This window comes from Schistocerca gregaria, chromosome 2 (genome assembly GCF_023897955.1).
Source record: "Schistocerca gregaria isolate iqSchGreg1 chromosome 2, iqSchGreg1.2, whole genome shotgun sequence".
NCBI lineage: Eukaryota > Metazoa > Arthropoda > Insecta > Orthoptera > Acrididae > Schistocerca > Schistocerca gregaria.
In genome coordinates, this window is record NC_064921.1 from 762,498,663 (window position 1) to 762,525,508 (window position 26,846).

A 26,846-nucleotide genomic window follows, 5' to 3' on the forward strand; every position below is an offset into this window, starting at 1 on the left:
AGCATGCACTGTTTAGAGTTCAAACTGTAAACTGCCTTGCTGAGAATCTCCTTATAATTTTCACGTATACCAGCTCCGCTAAGCATAAGCTTAACATTATGGGGAATTGCACAGACTCAAACTGCATGTATTCCAGCTGATCCTACTGTTACACACCATTTGGGTCCAAGTTCACAAAACTTTGAGAACCCTATTTCTGGACCATTTATATTCTTATAGATAACATACATTTCCCGTAAATTGCAAAGTAACAATCTTTTCTGCATGTACATCTTTCTATCTAAAAGTCTAACTGAGTCTAACTCTTGCCCCCCCCCCCCCCCCCCCCCCCCCCCCATGAACCATGGACCTTGCCGTTGGTGGGGAGGCTTGCGTGCCTCAGCGATACAGATAGTTGTACCGTAGGTACAACCACAACAGAGGGGTATCTGTTGAGAGGCCAGACAAACGTGTGGTTCCTGAAGAGGGGCAGCAGCCTTTTCAGTAGTTGCAAGGGCAACAGTCTGGATGATTGACTGATCTGGCCTTGTAACAATAACCAAAATGGCCTTTGTGCTGGTACTGCGAACGGCTGAAAGCAAGGGGAAACTACAAGTCATAATTTTTCCCGGGGGCATGCAGCTTCACTGTATGGTTAAATGATGATGGCGTCCTCTTGGGTAAAATATTCCGGAGGTAAAATAGTCCCCCATTCGGATCTCCGGGCGGGGACTACTCAAGAGGATGTCGTTATCAGGAGAAAGAAAGCTGGCGTTCTACAGATCGGAGCGTGGAATGTCAGATCCCTTAATCGGGCAGGTAGGTTAGAAAATTTAAAAAGGGAAATGGATAGGTTAAAGTTAGATATAGTGGGAATTAGTGAAGTTCGGTGGCAGGAGGAACAAGACTTCTGGTCAGGTGGCTACAGGGTTATAAACACAAAATCAAATAGGGGTAATGCAGGAGTAGGTTTAATAATGAACAGGAAAATAGGAATGCGGGTAAGCTACTACAAACAGCATAGTGAACGCATTATTGTGGCCAAGATAGACACGAAGCCCACACCTACTACAGTAGTACAAGTTTATATGCCAACTAGCTCTGCAGATGACGAAGAAATTGAAGAAATGTATGATGAAATAAAAGAAATTACTCGGATAGTGAAGGGAATTGAAAATTTAATAGTCATGGGTGACGGGAATTCGAGTGTAGGAAAAGGGAGAGAAGGAAACGTAGTAGGTGGATATGGATTGGGGCGAAGAAATGAAAGTGGAAGCCGCCTGGTAGAATTTTGCACAGAGCACAACTTAATTATAGCTAACACTTGGTTTAAGAATCATGAAAGAAGGTTGTATACATGGAAGAACCTTGGAGATACTAGAAGGTATCAGATAGATTATATAATGGCAAGACAGAGATTTAGGAACCAGGTTTTAAATTGTAAGACATTTCCAGGGCAGATATGGACTCTGACCACAATGTATTGGTTATGACCTGTAGATTAAAACTGAAGAAACTGCAAAAAGGTGGGAATTTAAGGAGATGGGACCTGGATAAACTGAAAAAACCAGAGGTTGTACAGAGTTTCAGGGAGAGCATAAGGGAACAGTTGTCAGGAATGGGGGAAAGAAATACAGTAGAAGAAGAATGGGTAGCTTTGAGGGATGAAGTAGTGAAGGCAGCAGAGGATCAAGTAGGTAAAAAGACGAGGGCTAGTAGAAATCTGTGGGTAACAGAAGAAATATTGAATTTAACTGATGAAAGGAGAAAATATAAAAATGCAGTAAATGAAGCAGGCAAAATGGAATACAAATGTCTCAAAAATGAGATCGACAGGAAGTGCGAAATGGCTAAGCAGGGATGGCTAGAGGACAAATGTAAGGATGTAGAGGCTTATCTCACTAGGGGTAAGATAGATACTGCCTACAGAAAAATTAAAGAGACATTTGGAGCTAAGAGAAACACTTGTATGAACAACAAGAGCTCAGATGGAAACCCAGTTCTAAGCAAAGAAGGGAAAGCAGAAAGGTGGAAGGAGTATATAGAGGGTCTATATAAGGGCGATGTACTTGAGGACAATACTATGGAAATGGAAGAGGATGTAGATGAAGATGAAATGGGAGATATGATACTGCGTGGAGAGTTTGACAGAGCACTGAAAGACCTGAGTCGAAACAAGGCCCCTGGAGTAGACAACATTCCATTGGAACTACTGACGGCCTTGGGAGAGCCAGTCCTGACAAAACTCTACCATCTGGTGAGCAAGCTGTATGGGACAGGTGAAATACCCTCAGACTTCAAGAAGAATATAATAATTCCAACCCAAAGAAAGCAGGTGTTGACAGATGTGAAAATTACCGAACAATCAGTTTAATATGCCACAGCTGCAAAATACTAACACAAATTCTTTACAGACGAATGAAAAACTAGTAGAATTCGACCTTGGGGAAGATCAGTTTGGATTCCGTAGAAATACTGTAAAACGTGAGGCAATACTGACACTACGACTTATCTTAGAAGCTTGATTAAGGAAGGGCAAACCTACGTTTCTAGCTTTTGTAGACTTAGAGAAAGCTTTTGACAATGTTAACTGGAATACTCTCTTTCAAATTCTGAAGGTGGCTGGGGTAAAATACAGGGAGCGAAAGGCTATTTACAATTTGTACAGAAACCAGATGGCAGTAATAAGAGTCGAGGGACATGAAAGGGAAGCAGTGGTTGGGAAGGGAGTAAGACAGTGTTGTAGTCTCTCCCCGATGTTATTCAATCTGTATATTGAGCAAGCAGTGAAGGAAACAAAAGAAAAATTCGGAGTAGGTATTAAAATCCATGGAGAAGAAATAAAAATGTTGAGGTTCGCCGATGACATCGTAATTCTGTCAGAGACAGCAAAGGACTTGGAAGAGCAGTTGAATTGAATGGATAGTGTCTTGAAAGGAGGATATAAGATGACCATCAACAAAAGCAAAACGAGGATAATGGGATGTAGTCGAATTAAGTCGGGTGATGCTGAGGGAATTAGAGTAGGAAGTGAGACACGTAACGTGGTAAAGGAGTTTTGCTATTTGGGGAGCAAAATAACTGATGATGGTCAAAGTAGAGAGGATATAAAATGTAGACTGGCAATGGCAAGGAAAGGGTTTCTGAAGAAGAGAAGTTTGTTAACATCGAGTATAGATTTAATTGTCAGGAAGTCATTTCTGAAAGTATTTGTATGGAGTGTAGCCATGTATGGAAGTGAAACATGGACGATAAATCTTTTGGACAAGAAGAGAATATAAGCTTTCAAAATGTGATGCTACAGAAGAATGCTGAAAATTAGATGGGTCTATCACATAACTAATGAGGAAGTGTTGAATAGGAGAAGAGAAGTTTGTGGCACAAAAGGGATCGCTTGGTAGGATATGTTCTGAGGCATCATGGGATCACCAATTCAGTATTGGAGGGCAGCGTGGAGGGTAAAAATCATAGAGGGAGACCAAGAGAGGAATACACTAAGCAGATTCAGAAGGACGTATGTTGCAGTAGGTATTGGGAGATGAAGAAGCTTGCACAGGATAGAGTAGCATGGAGAGCTGCATCAAACCAGTCTCAGGACTGAAGACAACAACAACAACAACAACAACAACAACACCCTACTATATCCATCATATTCAAAAAAATTTCGCACTCTACTAGCAACTTCTGCTGGTAATTTCCTGCTTTGCCTATTTTTGGGTAGTGCCAGAATGCCCTTCTCTGCCTTAAGCTTCCGAGCATTCTTAACCATTCTTTCGGACATGCCGAACTGAGCTGCTGTTTGTCTGACTGTCCAACTTACAGGTGCCAAGGTTAAAATTTGCATCTGTTCTTTATGAACATTCTGCATCTTGGCTTTCAGTTCAGTCAGCAAATGTGCATAGTCGGCACAGTTTCCACATTCCTTAATTTCACTAGCATCTTCAATTTGTCGGCTTACTCCCATTGCATTTACAATTTTGTTTTTAATCACATTTTGTGCCTTTTGAATTTTCTTCTTCACATATTGGGGCTTGTCTCCGTAGCTTACTGTTCTCTTCGGGGGTGAAATACCGATAGACAATAAGTTACCATTTAATTCTTCTTTTGGTGTAAAGTCCTCATCAGAATGTGATGATGAGGCTGATAAAGCTTCGTCCAAGTGTTTATTTAAGGTAGTCCTGCAAGCTGGACAAATTATCTGACCTGGTTTTATGTTATTAACAAGCTGCTTCTTTAACATATCAGAAGCCTTATTAGCTGTTTCAGTATCAAGAGTGGGAATTCCATCCTTAACATTGTGATTTACCTTCCCAAAGGGATTGAAGCATTTTTTTTTGTAACCTCTCATATTGTGTCAATAACAGCTTCATGGTGTAGGCAAACTTGAGAGGTATTGTCCAGCTTTGCTTCAGAACGTCGGACCAACAACTCTTTTTCCTCATCGCTAAAATCCGCAAACCATTTTAAAGCAGCTTTTTTGGCAAAGAAAGTGACATGACACTTTGTTCCACTATCTCCTTGCCCAATTGGACAAGAAGGTATGCTGTTCCCTTCTGCATCCATCTCTAATCAGTAACTTAATAATGTATTTGGCCTCTAAGTGCAAATTATAATCTGCTTAAATTTCAGACAAATTGCTACTGAATGAAATTATACACAATGTATAATACCAATGAAAAAATCTAATAAGAGATATATGCTATAAGAGACACAATCAAAACAATTTTTTGTAAATTAGATTACAAACTTTGATGGTCTTACAAATCACATAACAAGCCACACTCAGTCAAGAGAACCCACTCACTATGCTGCAAACACACCACTGAAATACTGATTGTTCAAACAAGACTTACAATAATGAAACAATCTGATTGTTAAAGTAATTGTTGCCATTATATTTTCTATAAACAACGAATCGTGAATTTTCTCTGTGAAAGTAGTGGTTACGTATTTACCAAGGTAGTAGGCTATATTTAAGTGTGATTAAATAACACAGGTTACAACACCTAAGTATTGAAATATCTGCAATATTGATTGGAAAATTTACATCACTTGATGCATGATTCAAGCAAACTGATTCTTTTTTGAAAATAATGTTTAATACAATTGAATCAAAAAATTTTGTCTTCATTTTCCACTTGTAAATATTTACAACTTTGAGAAGTACAAAAAATATGAAGCTATTATTCATTGAATTATTGAATTCTTTATGATCTCTCTCTCTCTCTCTCTCTCTCTCTATCTCTCTCTCTCTCTCTCTCTCACACAGTAAAAGCAGATGGGCTACTTCTCATAGTTTTAAAGTTTTTCTGACAGTCTCATTGCCTTTTACCAGATCTTTTTATTTCAATTATTCAAGGCACTACTAAACATTTATTAGGCATAATAAAAGGTTTCAGGTATAATTTGAGTGCCAGAAAAATGTGCTCAAACTTCCAGTGCGCCTCTTTAATGATGCTATTTTTTAGGGCCTTATATGCTTGCATTGCAAAACCAAATCCACTTTTCTGGATAGTTTAGAATATGCTCTTTCTAATGACCATAGTTTAGAAGAGTTTGGAGAAAACACTTTTTTTGAAAAATTTGACTAAAAATACCCATTTTTAGCACTTTTTGAAAAATCGTCAGCTTTACCCTAGATTTGTAAAATAATGGAGAGCAATAGGAGAGTGAAATTTTATATTCTAAGACCTTGTATTGGCGAATTATGGTGTGCAAAGTTTCATGTACATCCCACAATTACTTTTGCAGATATAAAAACTAAAGTTTGCATTTTTTTTAAAAGAATAGCTATTTTTCACCCAACTTTGCTTCAAATTATCTATATGAAAATTGCTCAGAAATCATTTTCTTGATATTTTACTTTAAAGAGCTCTAAAATTTGTATAAGATGACCAAGTTTTGTTTCTTTCATGCAAATACTTACAGAGATATCTCCTCTCAAAGTTGCTGAAAATTCAAGGATGCACTACTGGAAGCTGTGCTATGGTTTCAAACAAGTGACTATATCTCAGCAAGTATTGAATTTCTGAAACTGAAGCTTTACTAGTGTTCATTGAGAACATGTGTAATGTTCATACAAAATTTCATCAGAATCCATGATGGTCATGTGGGAACATTTCTCGATAATAGACCACTTGGCACGGAATGGCCCAATATTCAAAAACTTTGTGAGTATAATTTGAAAATACATATGGCATGGAAGTATTTCAGTTTTTCCATTGGAATAATGTGAAAATTATAACACAGGTGATACTTTTAAACTGATATATGGCAGGAAAATGTGGCATTGTTCCTTAAGAGGTGCCTGAAATTAGTGAGAACTACCCAGATACTATAACTTCTAAACTGATGAACAAATTAAATCCAGAAAGTACACAACATCCATGGTTGCCACAAGGTCTGGAAATCAGGGATTTCAAACATGTCAACGAAATATCAGGAAAATTTGAAAAAAAAAAACACTGGAAAAAATCTCATTTTCGTCTCAGCAAATATAAATGGTTTGTTTACTGAGATGTCTCACGCGTCGTCACTGTGTGGACGCAGCTGAGTATGTGTGCCACTTCTCTACCCCCTCATTCTTACTGCTTCTGTCTTCCTACCACTCCCTTCAGCTTGCAGTCAGTGCTGCTGTCAGAGATTGTTGATACAGAAGTCATAGATGATGGTCATCTGTGAGTTGTGTCTGAGTGACTGTGTGTATGCTCTTGTTTTCTGACAAAGGCTCTCCATCTACAGGCCACGAGTGGCCTACCAGGACCATCTGACCGCCGTGTCATCCTCGGTGAAGGATGTGGATACGAGGGGTGTGGGGTCAGCACACCCTTCTCCCGGTCAGAAGATGGTATTCTTGACCGAAGCCACTACTATTCGGTCGAGTAGCTCCTCAATTGGCATCACGAGGCTGAGTGCAGCCCGAAAAATGGCAAAAGCGTGTGGCGGCCTGGATGATCACCCATCCAAGTGCTGACAGCACTTAACTTCGGTGATCTCACAGGAACCGCTGTATCCACTGTGGGAAGGCCATTGCCCTCTGACAAAGGCAGTGGCAGAAAATTTAGTTTTGAGAGTGTGATTGTTTTCTATGTGCATCTCTGTGGCTCAGCGATCATCTTTATGGTGAATTGATACGTATCCTCATTTGTATTGATTCTCAGAGTATATGCGCAATTTATTATTGCACAGATTGATCAACATGGTCTCATTTCATCAACATGGTGTCTGTGACATGTGAATATCTGACCACAAGTGGACTTCCATGATGGGCCAAAACCGCAGACCATTTCTCTGGGTATCTCTAATGGATCGGGCCTGTACTGAAGGCCTTCATTTCCCACTAATGTGCAAGCCCTGCCCATTGGATCTAGTTTCACCAATCTGCCTGCAATCCGGGTCTATTTGTGTCTGGCATAATGCAGCGAATTTTTGTGGTTTATCCAAGGACCCAGGACTGCGGTGCTCCTTGGCAGCCCAGAGGCCACAGGTGATGGATTTCAGGAATTGCAACTGTCTCACTGCAAGTACATTGTACAGTGCAACATTTTACAGACATTTTATTTATCCTAGTACATTTTGGCACTTAGAAAATAATTTATATATTAGAAAGTATGGACGATAAGAAGAAGATAATTGTGGCAGTGGCGCATGGTCTGAGATGCCTTCTCACGGTCCTTGTGACTCCCGCCGTTCCTTGTGGCTCCTGCCGTTGGAGGTTCGAGTCCTCCCTCGGACGTGGCTGTGTGTGTTGTCCATAGCATAAGTTGGTTTAAGTTAGATTAAGTAGTGTGTAAGCTTAGGGACCAATGACCTCAGCAGTTTGGTCCCAAAAATTTCCAAAAATTGTGGCAGTCCCTGGCAGTTTGCATACTACGTACCCATATATGTGTCGAAAGAAAAATCACATCATACCGGTAAAATAAAAGATATAACACAGTGCCTAATAACTGACAATAACAAACAGAGTAGAACTAAAATTTTATTGGTGGTCACGTACAGTGCTGATGTGTACAATTCTTCCCTGCCTTGAACACTTATTTCAAGAGTCCTGCTTTTTCTGAGGTTGTTTCTGAAATCAGTGAAGATATTTTAAATCTGTCTTCCGACTCCAAGGAAATGCATATATTTGTCACTAATGTGTTTCATTTTATTGAAATAAAATAACAGTGATCTTAATGAAATGCATAACATTTGCCTTGCTTTATCCATCTAAAAATAGTTCATCACAAAAGATTTTGATATTAGTACTTAAGATTTTTGGTCACATGGGGAGAAATCTACCATGGGGGCCCAGCCTTTGCAGCATCTTTTCCCTTTCATGCTGCATGTCTATCCTCTTGCTATTCTTTTCCCCATCCCCTGGGGAACATGTCTGGGGTGTCTTTGGGAATGTTCTGCATTGTCTGTAGCTGACATAAGAACAGTCTCACCACTTTTTAATTCCTTTTTCCTTCCTTCATTTGCCTTCTCCTACCCTTCCTCTGCTTTGACATTTGAGGCTTCTCTTTTTTATTCTTCCTCCCTATGCGTGCCTGAAAGCGGGTCCACACATCTGACATGCAACAGGTGACTGAGTAACGTGTAATTCCCAGTCCTGTGTCGACAGGTAAGGATCACATATACTCCCTGGTACAGACCAGGCCCAGGGAAGGGAGATTGCCTGAGCTGTTACCTTCCCAAACTGCTGACTGGTCTGTCTATCAGGTGTTTGTGAGGTGTGGCCTGAGATGTGAACAAGCACCTAAGGCGGGTGCACCACTTTGTGAAGGGGACCCTCAATTGGAAGGAGTGTGCCGTCGGAGATCCTGACAATCATAAGAGATTTTCTCATAATGAGCAAATCATCTTTACAATCAACATCTACAAAATGCAGACGGAAAGAGGCTAAAGATTCCAAGACCCAACCAGCTGCCCCACAGTTCCTCGTGGTTTCATGAACTGAAGACGGTCAGTCCTTTGTAATGGTACATCCATTTATTATTCAGAAAAGTACTGTTGCAATTGACGGCCCTGTGAAACCCTGCTCTCATTTATGGAATGACACTTTGCTTTTGGAGACTACTTCTGATTCTCAAGCACAACAATTGCTTGCCGCTTCACTTCTCCACAGCTGTCCTGTTCGTGTCGAGACCCACAGAACTCTGAATTCCTCCTGTGGTGTTATTTACACTAGGCTGCTCAATGGTCTGACTGAGGCCGAAATCCAAACATACCTCTCTGATCAGGGTATTATTGCCATCCATTGGTTGATGAAGAAGGTACATGCCTCCTTAGTGCCCAGACTCTCTGTTTTTCTCATGTGTGATAGAGATGCTTCCATCCAAGATCAAAGCAGCCTATGAGGTTCTCACAGTCCGACCATACATTCTGAACCCAATGCATTGCCATCAATATCATTGTTTCAACCACACTCAAATGTCTTATAAAAACTCGGCCAAATGGGAATCTGTGGTAAGGATGCACACAACAGTTCTAGGCGCTCAGTCCGGAACCGTGCGACTCCTACGGTCGCAGGTTCAAATCCTGCTTCGGGCATGGATGTGTGTGATGCCCTTAGGTTAGTTAGGTTTAAGTAGTTCTAAGTTCTAGGGAACTGATGACCACAGATGTTAACTCCCATAGTGCTCAGAGCCATTTGAACCATTTTTGATGCACACGAGGGTGATTATCCACTTCCTTCCTCCTGCTGTATCATCTGAAATGGCGACCATGCCACCTCCTCTCGAGATTGTCCCATGTATCTCAATGAGCAGGCTGTCCAGGAGATCTGCATAAAGGAAAAAGTTCCTTACCCAGTTGCTTGCAAGTTATTGGCTAGTCGCAAACTTTGCATTCTACTGTCTGGCATGTATAGTACTGTTCTTGTTACATCTCGCTCCATGAAGGACATGGCCATGCAGACATGCAACTTCAAATTCAGCTCTGAGGTTGTGAAATCGCCCAGTGTTGTAGTAGCATCACAGTCCCCTCTCCCAGCTGTAGAACAAGCCGTCAAACTCTTGCTTCACGAGGCGAAGTCAATAGCTACACCACTGACAGGCCAGGAAGGACAGAAGGAGTACTCCAGTACAGAAATCCTACATTCCTCCATCCAACCAACACCTGAGTCTTCCTGTGCTAATTGGAAAGGCTCGAAGAAGTTCCAAAAAGGCAAATGGTCTTCGCCTTTGCCAACTCAAAGATTCTCTTCGACTGTGTCGCCACATGATACCTTCATCTGGCCATCCTCCCTGTTGCCTGTGTGCACCACCAACCATTTTTCTGCATTGGACTCCGTATGCCGACAGCAGAAGAAATCTGACACTTCAGCGGACCTCATGGAGCAGGATCCTCCTGCCTCTGTGCCCTGTAGCAGCGAGTCTTCGCAGAGTGGCACTCGGCAGCTGTCGACATGACACCCCTTCATTTTTTCCTCATCATGACTCTCCTCCAATGAAACTTTCGTGGCCTTTGATCCAATGAAGAGGATTTATGGCTGCTTGAATCAAAGCGCCCACTTGTACTCTGCCTTCAGGAAACAAAATAGTGTCTTCATGACCGCTTTGACCTTTCGCATTTCTTCCTGGTCCGTTCTGACCTTCCACCTGAGGTCAACATTCCATCTCATGGGGGAGCAGTGCTGCTCATACAAGATGACGTTCACAGTCAATCCATCTCCATAACTACCTGTTTTCAAGTTCGCCTTTTCCTTCATCACTTGACCTTTTCCCTTTGCACCACTTACATTCCTCTGTCATCCGATGTCACCAGGGCTGACTTCCTCCAGCTTATTGGACAGCTACCTCATCCATTTCTGCTGCTCACTTTAATGCTCACCATTCCTGGAACCTGTCCGAGAGGTGCCCTCTTGGCTGACTTTCTTAATCAACTTAACATTTTCTGCCTTAACACAGGAGAACCCACATTCCTTTCAGACTCTTCACACACCTATTCTCATTTGGACCTATCCTTGTGCGTTGCACATCTTGCCCATCATCTCTAGTGGTCTGTTCTTCCTGACACCTACTCGAGCGACCATTTCCCGTGTGTTATCCATTTGCTGACTCCTACCCCACTACCGCACACACCGAAATGGCAGCTTACTAAGGTAGACGCTTTACTCCTCCATGGCGACCTTTGACAAACACGAGTGTTACAATGCCATCTTTACTATGAGGGAGCTAGATCGTGCTCTCACTTCATCCTGATCCTCCGCCCCAGGGCCAGACACTGATCACGTTCAGATGTTGCAGAACCTTTTTCTTGTGGGCAAGCCCTTTCTGCTTAATATGTACAACCACATCTGGGAAGAGGGCACGTTTCCCAGATGCTGATATGAAGCAACTGTCATTCCCATACCTAAGCCCGGTAAGAACGAACAGCTTCCTTCTAGCCACCGCGCCACCTCTCACCAGCTGTGTTTGCAAGGTGATGGAACATATGACTCATGCCCAGTTGGTATGGTATGGTATGGTATGTCATACTATGGCTCCTTCTTCAATGACTCCTTTGTGGGTGCGAACCCTTCACCACATTGGTTTCACCCTTCGCGTTCAACTGCTTCCTAAGGACATTACACCAGCCTCATCCTTTTGCCTTCAGTTTCACGACATTAGCACAGAGCTTTGCGATAGTACCTTTGTGGACACTGACAGCTCTCAGACTGACTGTGGTGTCAGGTGAGCCTTCGTTAATGGCGACGACGTTTTTGGTATCAGCTTTTGGCACACTGCTCGAAATTTACAGCATAGCTCTTTGCCCTGTATCAGGCCACGGAGTACATACGGCGACACAGGCTTTTCGATTGTGTCATCTGCTCACTCTCTCTCAGCGCCCTTCAAAGCCTCTGTGCATTGTATACTATCCATCCCTTAGTGCGATGCGTCCAGGAAAGCTTTCACTTGCTCACCCTTGCTGGAGCGACTGTGATGTTTATGTGGGTTCCTGGTGGGTTGTTTTAGCGCCCTAAAACAAAATAAAAAGAGGAGAGATAAGGAAGTCCGTACATTTTTTGTCAACTTATGTCTTTACTTACCATTGAGATCTCAAAATTTGTCAGGGAAAAATGCTAAAACTTATCTGAGAATCAGGGAAATATCAGGTAACTTCACTTGGTGAAACTTGTGCAACCCTGACATCTCACTGATGTCGACAGGGTAGATCGTAAGTTAAAATACATAAGGTGCTTCTATCTAGAACTGAGTTAAATGGAAAGTATTCTAAATGGAAAAGCCTAAGGATGTGCACAAATATAATTGTAAACAAAAGAAAGTAAGAATGGAGTGTCACTAAGGCAGCTAAATAGAACTGGAAAATGTGAATTAGAAAGTTTTAATTACAGACATTCAAGTGAAGTGGTATCAGAGAGTGGAAAATTTTATTAGTATCAAATGAAAAATTCCATGTAATTAAGTGATACAAATATACAAATGAGCCAAAAGATTACAAATGCTGCCCACTGTGAGACTGTAAGGAAAGTACACTGCTTAAAATATATATATATAAACCAGGAAAGATGATGACACCTGAGGGACCGAGGGATAGAAGGTGTCATGATAATGGTTTCAACATCATCTGCTGATAGTGTACTGGTATAGCAACCATAGCGTCATCTGTGTCTACCCTTTAATAGGAAATGCTCATGGCCACAAGGCTCAGTGTGGTGCAAATGTGTGAAGCAAGCAGGCAGACATACTACTGAGAAGCACATGTGCTTCCTACAGCCAACAGAGCTAATTTGAAAGGGGTCAAATTGTGCCCTTCTTAGTGGCAGGATGGTCCTTTTGGAGAATTGCCACACAAGATGTAAGTGCTGTGTCAGTCAATGGCCACATGAACATTCTGACACCCGTAGAAGTAGTTCTGGACATTAACGTAGCACAGATGCCCACAAGGATTGTCTTATTGTAAAGGCAGCAATGGGAGATCATACAGCTACCACAGCACAGATAAGAGGGCTTGTGAGCCCAGATGTGTGAACACAAACTGTTGCAAACTGGTTATTAGTATTGGGACCATGGGTGCATACACCTCTAGCCCATCTTCCACTCATGCGATGGTGTTGACATGCATGGTTCACCTGGCACCATCAAAGGACCACTTTGAAGATGGAGTTGTGCACTATGGTCTTTAGTAATGAAAGCAGATTCTGCCTGCACCCAAATAATGGTTGCTTGCACTTATGATGTAGATATGGTGAGCACTGTCTCGGTGCAAGAAGGTACAACTCTCTGTTTCTGGAGGGGATGCTAACCTATGCTTGGTATGTGCAGAATGTTGCTAGACCTGTTCTTTTGCCATTCTTGCAACAGGAAGGTGATGTGTTATTGCAACAAGATAATGCTCCCCCACCTGCCACCTCTAAACTCAATAAGTTCTGCAAGATGTGAAGCAATTTCCCTGGCCAGCACAATCTCTGGACGCATCTCCATTTGATCACATGTGGGATATGATAGAATGAGAAGTGACTCGTGTGACTTGTCAATTGACAGCTCTATGTAAACAGGTCAAGCAGATGTGGCATGACATATCTCAGGACAGTATTCACAGTCCATATGATCAACTGGATGCCAGAGTCAGTGCCAACATAGCTGCACGTGGAGGCTACATCACACAATAATGTGGGTGTTTTAGCAAATGTCAATAACTGGTACCTCAGAATCACTTGTGCTTTTGATCTGTATATGTAATCATTTCATGTACTCCATAAGCACTTTTACAACAACAACTCTTAAGTGGCTTGGAAACCTCTAGAAGGGTGTACTGTTTTTCTTTTTTCCAGCAGTGGAGCAGAGACAAGTGGGGAAAGACCGTTCTAGTGACAATACAAGCTGCAAATGGGAAATCAATTGATGTAAGCAACTTTGACAGGGGGAAGAATGTTACAGCCCACTATCAGGAATCAAGATTCTCAGAAACAGCACAATTGTGCTGTTGGTGTGCTACTGTCATGAATATCTTTGGCAGTGATTGAAGGATAGTGAAACCATGAGTGGGTGACAAGGTGTTGGATGTCCATCTCTCATCACAGAATGTGGAGGCTGCTCACTCTGTAAAGGAGGATAGGCAGTGATCTGTGGTAGATCTGACAACAAAATACAGTACTGGTACAGGCACAAGCATTTTGGGGCACAGTGATCAGCCCATATTGTTGAACAAGGGTCTCTGCAGCAGACAACCCCTACATGTACCTATGTTGACCCAATGAGATAGTTAATTATGATTGCAGTGGGCATTGAATCATTGACATTGGACTGTGGTTGAATGGAAATGTGTTGCTAGTCAGATGAGTCACGTTTTTTGGTGCACCAGGTCAATGGTCATGTCCAGATATCTTGTCAACCAGGGAAATGACTACTCGAAACGTGCACTGTGGAACAGAGCTGTACCAGTGGGTGCAGTATTATGTTTTTGGGAATATCAATCTGGACTTCATGGATCCTGTGGTAGTAAAGGAAGGAACCTGTGAACCACATAAACATTATTTTGGAGCAGTTGTTCCATGCCTTCATGCTTGATGTCTTCACTGATGGAGAATTTTAATGGCCTGTGACATAAGGCCATAATTATGTTACAATATCATCCCATGTAGGCTTTCATGGCCGGCGTCTTCATCAGTAAACACTTCCGGGCTAAATTGCTGTGGTCGATCTGTAGAACTTCTTCTCTCTGACGTTTTGTTCTCAACTATGGAGAACATCTTCCGAGGTGAGTCGACGACTGATACTGAAGTATGTTACAATAGTTTGAGAAGTATGATAGTGAACTCAAGATGTGTTAGGCACCAAATTTGCCTGGTGTTAACCACTGCATACCAAAGGTGTACCGACATGCTAATATGCAGGTGATCTTTGTGTGTTAGCACTTCAGTGTGTATAAACAATGCAACATTATCAACATATCAGACAACCATTTTATTTGTGAAGGATACCTGTTTATCCCCCCCATGAACCATGGACCTTGCCGTTGGTGGGGAGGCTTGCGTGCCTCAGCGATACAGATGGCCGTACCGTAGGTGCAACCACAACGGAGGGGTATCTGTTGAGAGGCCAGACAAACATGTGGTTCCTGAAGAGGGGCAGCAGCCTTTTCAGTAGTTGCAGGGGCAACAGTCTGGATGATTGACTGATCTGGCCTTGCAACAAAACGGCCTTGCTGTGCTGGTACTGCGAATGGCTGAAAGCAAGGGGAAACTACAGCCGTAATTTTTCCCGAGGACATGCAGCTTTACTGTATGATTAAATGATGATGGCATCCTCTTGGGTAAAATATTCCGGAGGTAAAATAGTCCCCCATTCGGATCTCCGGGTGGGGACTACTCAGGAGGATGTCGTTATCAGGAGGAAGAAAACTGGCGTTCTACGGATCGGAGCGTGGAATGTCAGATCCCTTAATCGGGCAGGTAGGTTAGAAAATTTAAAAAGGGAAATGGATAGGTTAAAGTTAGATATAGTGGGGTTTAGTGAAGTTCGGTGGCAGGAGGAACAAGACTTCTGGTCAGGTGAATACAGGGTTATCAATACAAAGTCAAATAGGGGGAATACAGGAGGAGGTTTAATAATGAATAAAAAAAATAGGAATGTGGTTAAGCTACTACAAACAGTATAGTGAACGCATTATTGTTGCCAAGATAGACACGAAGCCCACACCTACTAGAGTAGTACAAGTTTATATGCCAACTAGCTCTGCAGATGATGAAGAAATTGAAGAAATGTACGATGAAATAAAAGAAATTGTTCAGATAGTGAAGGGAGACGAAAATTTAATAGTAATGGGTGACTGGAATTCGAGTGTAGGAAAAGGGAGAGAAGGAAACATAGTAGGTGAATATGGATTGGGGCTAAGAAATGAAAGAGGAAGCCGCCTAGTAGAATTTTGCACAGAGCACAACTTAATCATAGCTAACACTTGGTTTAAGAATCATGAAAGAAGGTTGTATACATGGAAGAACCCTGGAGATACTAAAAGGTATCAAATAGATTATATAATGGTAAGACAGAGATTTAGGAACCAGGTTTTAAGTTGTAAGACATTTCCAGTGGCAGATGTGGACTCGGACCACAATCTATCGGTTATGATCTGTAGATTAAAGCTGAGGAAACTGCAAAAAGGAGATGGGACCTGGATAAACTGAAAGAACCAGAGGTTGTACAGAGTTTCAGGGAAAGTATAAGGGGACAATTGACAGGAATAGGGGAAAGAAATACAGTAGAAGAAGAATGGGTAGCTCTGAGGGATGAAGTAGTGAAGGCAGCAGAGGATAAAGTAGGTAAAAAGACGAGGGCTGCTAGAAATCCTTGGGTAACAGAAGAAATATTGAATTTAATTGATGAAAGGAGAAAATATATAAATGCAGTAAATGAAGCAGGCAAAAAGGAATACAAACGTCTCAAAAATGAGATCGACAGGAAGTGCAAAATGGCTATACAGGGATGGCTAGAGGACAAATGTAAGGATGTAGAAGCTTATCTCACTAGGGGTAAGATAGATACTGCCTACAGGAAAATTAAAGAGACCTTTGGAGAGAAGAGAACCACGTGTATGAATATCAAGAGCTCAGATGGCAACCCAGTTCTAAGCAAAGAAGGGAAGGCAGAAAGGTGGAAGGAGTATATAGAAGGTTTATACGAGGGTGATGTACTTGAGGACAATATTATGGAAATGGAAGAGGATGTAGATGAAGATGAAATGGGAGATATGATACTGCGTGGAGAGTTTGACAGAGCACTGAAAGACCTGAGTCGAAACAAGGCCCCCGGAGTAGACAACATTCCATTAGAACTACTGACGGCCTTGGGAGAGCCAGTCATGACAAAACTCTACCAGCTGGTGAGCAAGATGTATGAGACAGGCGAAATACCCTCAGACTTCAAGAAGAATATAATAATTCCAATCCCAAAGAAAGCAGGAGCTGACAGATGTGAAAATTACCGAACTATCAGTTTAATAAGTCACAGCTGCAAAATACTAACGCGAATTCTTTACAGACGAATGGAAAAACTGGTAGATGCAGACCTCGGGGAGGATCAGTTTGGATTCCGTCGAAATGTTGGAACACGTGAGGCAATACTGACCTTACGACTTATCTTAGAAGAAAGATTAAGAAAAGGCAAACCTACGTTTCTAGCATTTGTAGACTTAGAGAAAGCTTTTGACAATGTTGACTGGAATACTCTCTTTCAAATTCTAAAGGTGGCAGGGGTAAAATACAGGGAGCGAAAGGCTATTTACAATTTGTACAGAAACCAGATGGCCGTCATAAAAGTCGAGGAGCATGAAAGGGAAGCAGTGGTTGGGAAAGGAGTGAGACAGGGTTGTAGCCTCTCCCTGATGTTATTCAATCTGTATATTGAGCAAGCAGTAAAGGAAACAAAAGAAAAATTTGGAGTAGGTATTAAAATTCGTGGAGACGAAGTAAAAACTTTGAGGTTCGCCGATGACATTGTAATTTTGTCAGAGACGGCAAAGGACTTGGAAGAGCAGTTGAACGGAATGGACAGTGTCTTGAAAGGAGGATATAAGATGAACATCAACAAAAGCAAAACGAGGATAATGGAATGTAGTCAAATTAAATCGGGTGATGGTGAGGGAATTAGATTAGGAAATGAGACACTTAAAGTAGTAAAGGAGTTTTGCTACTTAGGAAGTAAAATAACTGATGATGGTCGAAGTAGAGAGGATATAAAATGTAGACTGGCAATGGCAAGGAAAACGTTTCTCAAGAAGAGAAATTTGTTAACATCGAATATAGATTTATGTATCAGGAAGTCGTTTCTGAAAGTATTTGTTTGGAGTGTAGCCATGTATGGAAGTGAAACATGGACGATAACTAGTTTGGACGAGAAGAGAATAGAAGCTTTCGAAATGTGGTGCTACAGAAGAATACTGAAGATAAGGTGGATAGATCACGTAACTAATGAGGAGGTATTGAATAGGATTGGGGAGAAGAGAAGTTTGTGGCACAACTTGACTAGAAGAAGGGATAGGTTGGTAGAACATGTTTTGAGGCATCAAGGGATCACAAATTTAGCGTTGGAGGGCAGCATGGAGGGTAAAAATCGTAGAGGGAGACCGAGAGATGAGTACACTAAGCAGATTCAGAAGGATGTAGGTTGCAGTAGGTACTGGGAGATGAAGCAGCTTGCACAGGATAGAGTAGCATGGAGAGCTGCATCAAACCAGTCTCAGGACTGAAGACAACAACAACAACCTGTTTATATTGGAGGAAGTTAAAAAAGAGGACAATACTTGTAAAAAGAAGTGATTACAAAGAAATTGACATTCTAAACTTAATCTGCCTGAAAGATTTTAGTCTTTTGCATCAAATATTAAATCTATTTTATGGATGTTGAGGATTTTTTAATCACATAATAAACATGAAAGAAAAAATGCTAAAAATCTTCTTCCAAAAATACTTAATTAGGTAAATGTGTAAATAAGTAACTGCCTGAAAGAAATGTAGACACTTGCAAAAGTAATGGATTATTGTTGAGAGTGACCCTCAATCATAGAATTTTTATCTGTTACTTATTTCTTTCATCTCTGTCAATGTTGGTTAATACTAAAATGCTGAGTTTCTTCGTGGTTCAGAGTCCATGTGAATCTGTGGCTTCCCTACACCTGGATGGCCGTGCCAGTTGCAAAGTCAGAGTACAGGAAGCATAAGACCTCCAATACAACTGTGGCCAATAGTGCTCCATGCTGTTCAAATCAACCTTCACTTTGATGACAGCAATGCATTTTTGTGAATCTAATCTCCTCGCGCACAGCTGGCTTGCACTTACTGTGACAAATGTGTCACGATTGACAGGGTAGAACTTCCCCGCGGTGAGTCGTAGTGGCTTCTGTGCGTTGCACATCAGGATATGGAGCACCACACTGATACGCCTGCTCGCACCCACCCACGCACTGCCATAGCCAGACACCGACAGCAACTCCTCCTGCAGGCACAGGTGCAAAGAGTAAAAGGTGCAGTTGGAGGCACCAAAAGCACACAAATGAATGTTTTCTATAAGATTCTCCAGCCAAATTAGTAACTACATAATCCTGTGGCATATTGTCATGAAACTATCTTAAGACATCTGTGCTCTGAACGTTTTCTTGTACAATGTGGACTGCAGGGTCAGTCACAAACCACAGCTACCTGTGGACATGAAATTGAGCTCAAGCGGTCTACTTGCTGATGTATGTGATTACATTGTGTCCGGGATGTACTACAGCAAAGCTCTTGCCACACCCGTCTCTTTTCTCTTTCCTATGTGTCTCTTCTACAGCTGCTCTTACAGTTATTGACAGAACAGGTGGATAAAAGACTAAAACTTTTAGTGAACAGATTCCTATTAGCCTCATGTTGAGCAGCTATAATTTGTAAAGTTCGATTATTTAAGCCTACGTAGGAAATAATTTTTGTAGTCATCAAATAAGCCACACTTGGAAACTAATTAAATGACGATAATTTTATTAAATAATTTATCATTGACAAATACAGTACTTAACAGCAGCATTTGCGTTTATTTTTAGGATTAGACACCTCTATTATAAACCAAAGATTCACGAAAGTCAGAGATCTTATGCTTTGTATGTACATTGACTTTCATACTTTAACCAATCAAGCTTGAACTTCTTCTTTTTCCAATATTTTTGCTGATACATATTTTATTTTCCTTACAGACTGCCGAAGCTATTTTGTACCTTCCCTTGACGTGGGAGACAGAGGTGCACAGACAGTGGTGAGCCTAACGATAACACGTGACACAGGAATAACATCATGTTTTCAATGGCACGGCATCGACTTTCCTGATGAAGTTGCACAAAGTTATTCTCAACATCTGTTACAAGAAGACTTCATGTTTTCTCAGATCTGACCTGAGCAGCATCCGTGGCTTGAATCTACCAACTGATTCAAAATTCCTATCACACACTTCTCAAGGTCATAGAGGGTACTTACTAGATAAAGTTTTGACAAGGAACACATGTCTGAAAAGTAACGTTGGGGTATAAAATAAATTTATTCGATCAGATCATTTTCAAATCTTCCACTTCATGGTATGCACATAATCTGAGAAAAGGGTGCTGCTGTCAGTCTTTGTTGTAATTATAACATCACATAACACCTTCATCAAAATGCAATGGCTGCGAGAAATTGGTATGTTTGAAATTGGAGGGTTGGCAGTGATGCTTCAGGGGCATTCTGAACTCTCAACTTTGAAGAGAATGTCCATCGTCACATAGAAGAGAGTGCAAGCACAATTAGTCGATTCATTGCCCATGCCATGCACTTCTACAGCACAAAGGTCAGAGCTCATTGTCTCTGCTGTGTGCATACCTTGAAGAAGGATATCTGAAAGTGATGCAATCCTCAAACTGGTTCTACATACCAGAGGTACATATCTGAACACAGGTGCCTTGTAAGAACTTCATATACTATGTCCCCTCTACAACCAGAGAATTTTACAGAAAACCGTGCATATTAGTTTCCACGAGTAGGTTAATTTTTCTCGCTTGATCAGTGCAATGTGGATTTTGTGTCAGGAAAGACGTGAGAAATTATTTGAAAAATCTTACAGAACAGTTTTATATTTTGCTTCACGGCATCTCAAACCCTTTTAATTTTTTTAAGAAATTGCATTAATATCTGTCACTGCAAGACAGTGCATAGTACCAATATGTTCCAGAAAGCTGCACACGAAAATTCGATTTTTCAGGGGTCATATATCGGGTTCTGTTTATTACACGAAATAAGGGGTTACCTGTTTTGGATATCCCTTGGCTTAGTGACCATTTGTATGCCAGTCGGACGAATGGGAGTATGCGTAGATATGCTACAGTACGGGGTCGAAATTTAAACATTACACACTTCCTCCAGCCCAAGCAAAGCAAATAGATTGTGTCTTTTACATTAGATGTGGTCTAGGGGAGACTTTGGACGGCTTACACGAGCACCATTTGTTCATGTGCAGAGATGAGATATGACTTATTTTTAAGTGACAGTGGAGTCGCCATATTGTATGGCGCTAAACATTAAATTTGGTGGGTCTTCTTTTTCATTAAGTACACAGTACGAATGTAAGTTGTTTCAAAGCCTCATAAAACTGATGATCTCTCGAAAACACGTCGTTTTAGCTACGATTTACTGCGAAATGATTTTTCGTACATATGGTCGGAAGTGGCGAGTGAAAATTTATACAACAAAGCGACGGGAAACTACACTCCGGTAGGTAAAGGCTCCCAGTAGTTGATGTTTTTAATGTTATAACGTGTGTGCTATGAAAGTACACCATTTCAGTGCTACAGCACAATGATGATCTATCAGATGCCCTTGTATTTTTGTACAATTTGCATATTAAATAATATCAAATAATGACATTTGTAGATGCAGTCTTTATACAGTGTATGCCATATAGGAAACCTCTTTTGGGATGTGGAATAGTAGTACAGCTGAAAGTGTCGCGAGTTCTCGACATACGATGATTTTGGGTCTTTCTTATTCATTTAACAAAAGTGTTATCTAAAAAGTCGATGATATTTATTATAAATATTGAATTTGATCAGTGGGGTAGCTTGCCCTAGATGGGCCCTGTATCAAAATTTGTCGTGGTGGAGAAGCTCAATTGGCGGGTGCAGATTTTTCACAAAAGAAACGAAAAATAAATTTTTAATAATTCAGTATAGGTTACTTACGTACGTAATTATTTGCAATTCATGCTCTTAGGAGCCAAGTTAGGCAAACAATTCAAATATATACTTTCCTCGCGTTTTTTTCGGCAAACTTATTTTTTACGTCATCCATAGCTGAAGACAATTTTAGTTTTTCGAGATTTTCTGCCTTATAGACAGCACTGACAAGTCGGAAAGTCATTCTTGGCTCATATCAGCCCTAAGTTAGTTTTTAATCAGTTTTAATTTCGAAAAACTTCTTTCAACTGTTGTAATTGTTATAGGAAGTGTCAAAAATAGGAAACATGGCTGTTATTACCTCTGGAAACCTGGACAAAATGCTATTCAATTTAATCAATAATAATTCTGTGAGTTCCTTAATGGAATGGATTTTCTAAATTTCAGTTTTTAAGCACATTTTCAAAAAAATATAAGTTATTCATACAGATCAAATGACATGTCTTTACTGTGTGTAGCAGTCAGTTTTCCCACTTTTTTTTTTTAATTCACTTGAAAATGATAAGAGTTTCTCTGGTTGTAACACTTCGAATGTATTGCTAAGGTTGCAGAGTCTTTGAAATCTTTATTTAGTTTGAGAAACTAATGTATATAAACAGCAAGAGTACACATTGACTTTGCAGTACGATTCCAGGTCTGAAATTCTCTCATCTTCTGATAACTCATCAAGATATCTGTTCATCATCTTCCACCTTTTATTTTTGAAAACAGTTGTTATCCCCACTGCTTTTACTAGGTTCCTGGACTCGACTAGCAAACCATGGAATGAATTCTGATTTCTTATTTCGCTCAGTCTATTCAAAGCATTCCTTAGCGAAATACTAGCTTTGTGTAAGTCATTATTTTCATGTTGTAGATCCTTAGAAACAGGATTAATGATTTCGAATAATGAATTAGAAAAGGTGACAAGCAATAGAAAATTGTAGTTTGACAGGCTGCTTTTTTTAAAATTTTGTTTAGTGGAAAATAAATTTATCTGGTGCAAAGTTTTCATTATTAATGAATAATTTTTTTTATAACCGATAAAGTAGAAGGGCATACATTCTTAGCATACTTTTATATTTTAAATATTTATCGCTACTCACTATTGACCAGTGTTTTATATTATTGCCAAAAAGGGTATATATTTTTTCCAAATTATCGAAAAAGATGACACTTCAGGAACACGTTTGGCAGCATCGTTTAAAATTAAATTTAATGAGTTCTGCAAAATGAATATAATCGGCATTTGGCGCATGTTCTTTTATAAGGGTTTGTAATCCTCCACACGCACCTGCCATAACATTTGCTCCATCGTAACCATGGCGGTCATTCTACCTCCATGATCGTAACCCTGCCCTCTACATTTGGACACACCAATTCCATATTCTTTTATAGCAATAAAAATTTCAGTTTTAAGCCCTTCTACGTTACAATCAGCTACCGATGTAAATTCCAACAACAAGGACCCAGATATTTTTATTTCTTTAGGCACTCAGTCACATTTTCTGCTATTGAGACATATCGAAAACTACAGATAGTTGGTTGGTTTTTGACAGGTCTTGAGTTGTATCCAAAATAATCATCAGAAGTGGACCTTTCTTAATTTCTAAAACAATATTTTCTCTAATTGTGGCAGCAAGTAATTTAACAATATCATTTTGAATCATGGGACTTAAGTAATTTGTTTCACCTTTTGGCTTTAAAATAAGTTCTTTTAAAATACGCTCATAATTCGACAGTAAAAGTAAAATTGAAATTTCAAGGTAAATTGCATATAGCTAAAGTAATTATAACAGTAATAACATAATGCAATACATCTCGCCAGATAGTAATTTTATTATTGATTACACTTTGCAGTAAAGTATCGATGGCATTACCTTGTAACCAAGTATTAAAAGATAGAGCCCCGAAAAATGCTGTTGTGAGTTTTCGTGGCCAGATACAGATTGTGCAAAATTGCTTCTTACTGAAACACTGTTAATCCATGTGGAGGAGTATTTTTTGCTTTGACCATCTCCAAACAACCAATAGAAGTGACAATACAGTTTGTTTAAAATATTAGAATAACATTTTTATACTAGGGTTATTGTAATATGAGTAATGATAAGATGGAAACATCACTCTGCTTCTGGATACTTTGGACACGGTCCTTGTGGTTTAAATGCGTCCAATTTAAAAATTATGTTTCGTTTGTATTCAGTAAGGCTGTCACCAAAATTTCCTCTATCTGACGAAGATATATTACAAAATTCCTCAGGTGTTCCAGATGAATATAAAAATAGAATGAAGTAAAATTAATATTGAGAAAATTATGCAAAACTGTAGAGTCGAAAATATTAATTAAACAAATCTTTAATTTTTTAAATTAATCTTTAAACCAGGCCCAGCGAATCCAAATAGCTTCACGGGCCTCCATGATGACGAGCAACGTCAATGCAAACCATATTTTATAGGTTGTTTGCTGTTGTGTGGGGGATGCGGGGTGTAGAAGGCCGATGAACAACGTTGAGGTGGAACGAGTGAAATAAATAGGTCTAATTTCTGCCATCTTATTCAGAGCAAGCAACACACACACACACACACACACACACATCATTTTCCTGTCGTGTCGCATGAGTGCCATGGTGGAGATTCGACGAATACAGGCAATGCCACCTATGAACGCATTGATACAGATGGAAGCACTTTCTTTGCAGAGTCACTGGTATTAGTTTGTGGTATATTTTTCTACCAAAGAATATGTCATTAAATTAATCCTGTTTGATGCAGGTATTTCATGAGTAAGAGAAGACCGGCATTTAAAATACAGTTCTCACTAAACTTACACGATCCTATTACGTGCATTTGAGGCGTTGATAAAGTAACAGATAATGTGCCAGGAAAAATTCTCTCATCCATCTAGTAATATTAGAAATTCAACTTAGCGCTCAACAAAGCTATAATAATAACAATAAAACATACACGGCGTAACTGATACTGCAGCACAAACCAAATGATCGCTGCATAGACTTGCTAATGTCTCAAAGCAGTACAAAAAGTTTTAAGTATCATGGGCGACATTCCTTCAGAACATAACGGGATAGTCAAAATGTAAGATAGTGGCTGGAACGAGTATTAGCAATGTGTTTGCAAAAAACAATCCACGCGAATATCAATTTGCAATAGCTGCAAAACTGCAGTGTGCGTTGACTAACCTCTTTGTATTTGTGCTCTTCCCATTTTTAATCTTCTGTGAATTTGACGTATATCTAGAGATATTATTGTTCGTTCACATTTCACTTTTATATAGTGTTACTTATGAATGTATATCATAGTGTTCCTGTCCTTTTTCGATATAAGATGTGCCTTTCTTTTCTTTGGTACCCTCCGCCACACACCGTCAGGTGGCTTGCGGAGTGTGGATGTAGATGTATTTTTCATAACCTCAATTAGTGGCAAATGAAAGTTGTAATAAATAATACTGAAGCATATTGACCTATGATGTTTTCCAAGGTGCGTTAAGATTAGAAAACAAATATTTATAGCAGCTCTAAGGCGAAATTAATGGTCTTGGGGAATATGCAACCAGCAAAGTCAACACGTCGAATATACCAACCTGGAATTTATATCGCTGATTGAGGCGTTTTCGTCTAATCTATAATCCATAAATTCATCGATCTTACTCGAAAAATTAGATTATTTTCCTTACTTATTTTAAATTTTCCATCACCCTAGTTCTCCAAGGAACTATTTTTTTTGCTGTTGGAGGTATCAGCTTTTATTTTGTTTTCATTACGCGTGACAAACCGCAAATATCTGTAAAACATAATGTTATAATCTTTGGTTAAATGTACCCTACACGGTGATAATCGCGGCTTCCGATCTACAATACATTAGAAACGAGTCAGCAATGGGTAGTTAGCTAGGTAGTTACATTTCTTGCATTTATTTCGGAAAAAATTACTATAACATTGGAAGTTTGTATTAATATGAAATTTAATTGCGCTTGGGACTGAAAAAGAGTTAACCGATAAAATTTTCTATTAGAACTAATGTATTCCTGACTGGACTAAATTTTGTTCACGTTAACCATGAGTTCGTCTGGAGCGATTTTGCGCTAACGAGTTTAAACAGTAATGCCGTACTATATTAATTAAAATGTGTATCTAATAAAATATACGTTCATTGATTCTATTTTTCATCGCCCTTTCCACACTAGACTTGTTGGGTGGAGAGTTGGCAATTGAATCTCAATGTAGACAAGTGTAATGTGCTGCGAATACGTAGAAAGAAAGATCCTTTATCATTTAGCTACAATATGGCAGGTCAGCAACTGGAAGCAGCCATTGTAGCAGCAGTAACAGATGTAACAACTGCGCTAGACACTTTGTTGTCTTATATAGGCATTGCCAACCGCAGCGCCATATTCTACTTGTTTACATATCTCTTTATTTGAACAGCCATGCCTATCCCAGTTTCTTTGGCGCTTTAGTGTATAAACAAGAAGTATTTTTCTCCGTAAAGCTAGTAAGTTTTTAGTACTTACCATAGCAAAATAAATCACTCACAGAATCTGCTTGCTGAAAAAATGAAGAAATTTTGGGCAATTTCATTATAACTTCCTACTACTGTTTATTTCATTTTTTAATATCTCCACCGGAATAATCTCCCTTTCTTTCTCTCATTTCTTTCCCAATTAAACTTACTAACAAACAAATAATCACTAGATTTACAACGTTTGAATGTCATGAACCGCGTGCACAGACTGAAATAAACGCATGTAGCTCAGGGATGCTGCATCATTGATACGGCTGATACGGCGGTTGCTATGCCCCTGTATTTCATGGTATTTTTTGTTGCAGAGGCCAACGACTGTAACGTTTCTCCAGCGGCCAAAAATCTTAATATGACTGCAAGTCTATGTCTGAAAGTAAACACAAGTTACACACTTGGAGTTTTTACTATTACGAAACTTTTTGTAAAATATATATGCCTATTTCAGGTTTTGTGGACTAGTTCATTTTAGTATCTTGCCATAAAATATAATTTTCAATGATGGTGAGCAGCTTCGAAAAACTCTTCACTTCTGTCAGAATGAAATTACGAAACGAATCTCGACCTTGAAATTTATGATGATGTACGTTATTTCAGATTGTCGGTAGTCAACGCAGCATGGAGAATATGTATATTATACAAGTATAAACTGGCATTAGATTCATTTTCATTATTGAATTTAAAATCGAACATGGGATGAA

General features: G+C 39.9%; 1 protein-coding gene across 1 annotated transcript in view; it reads right to left on the bottom strand.

The window, feature by feature from the left end:
- Positions 1-26,846, bottom strand: part of LOC126336453 (odorant receptor Or2-like) — a 130,367-nt gene that overhangs the window by 19,131 nt on the left and 84,390 nt on the right. Inside the window, exon 5 of the mRNA XM_050000162.1 lies at positions 18,741-18,896. Coding sequence (XP_049856119.1) covers positions 18,741-18,896 — 156 coding nt within the window. The remainder of the gene's footprint in view (positions 1-18,740; positions 18,897-26,846) is intronic.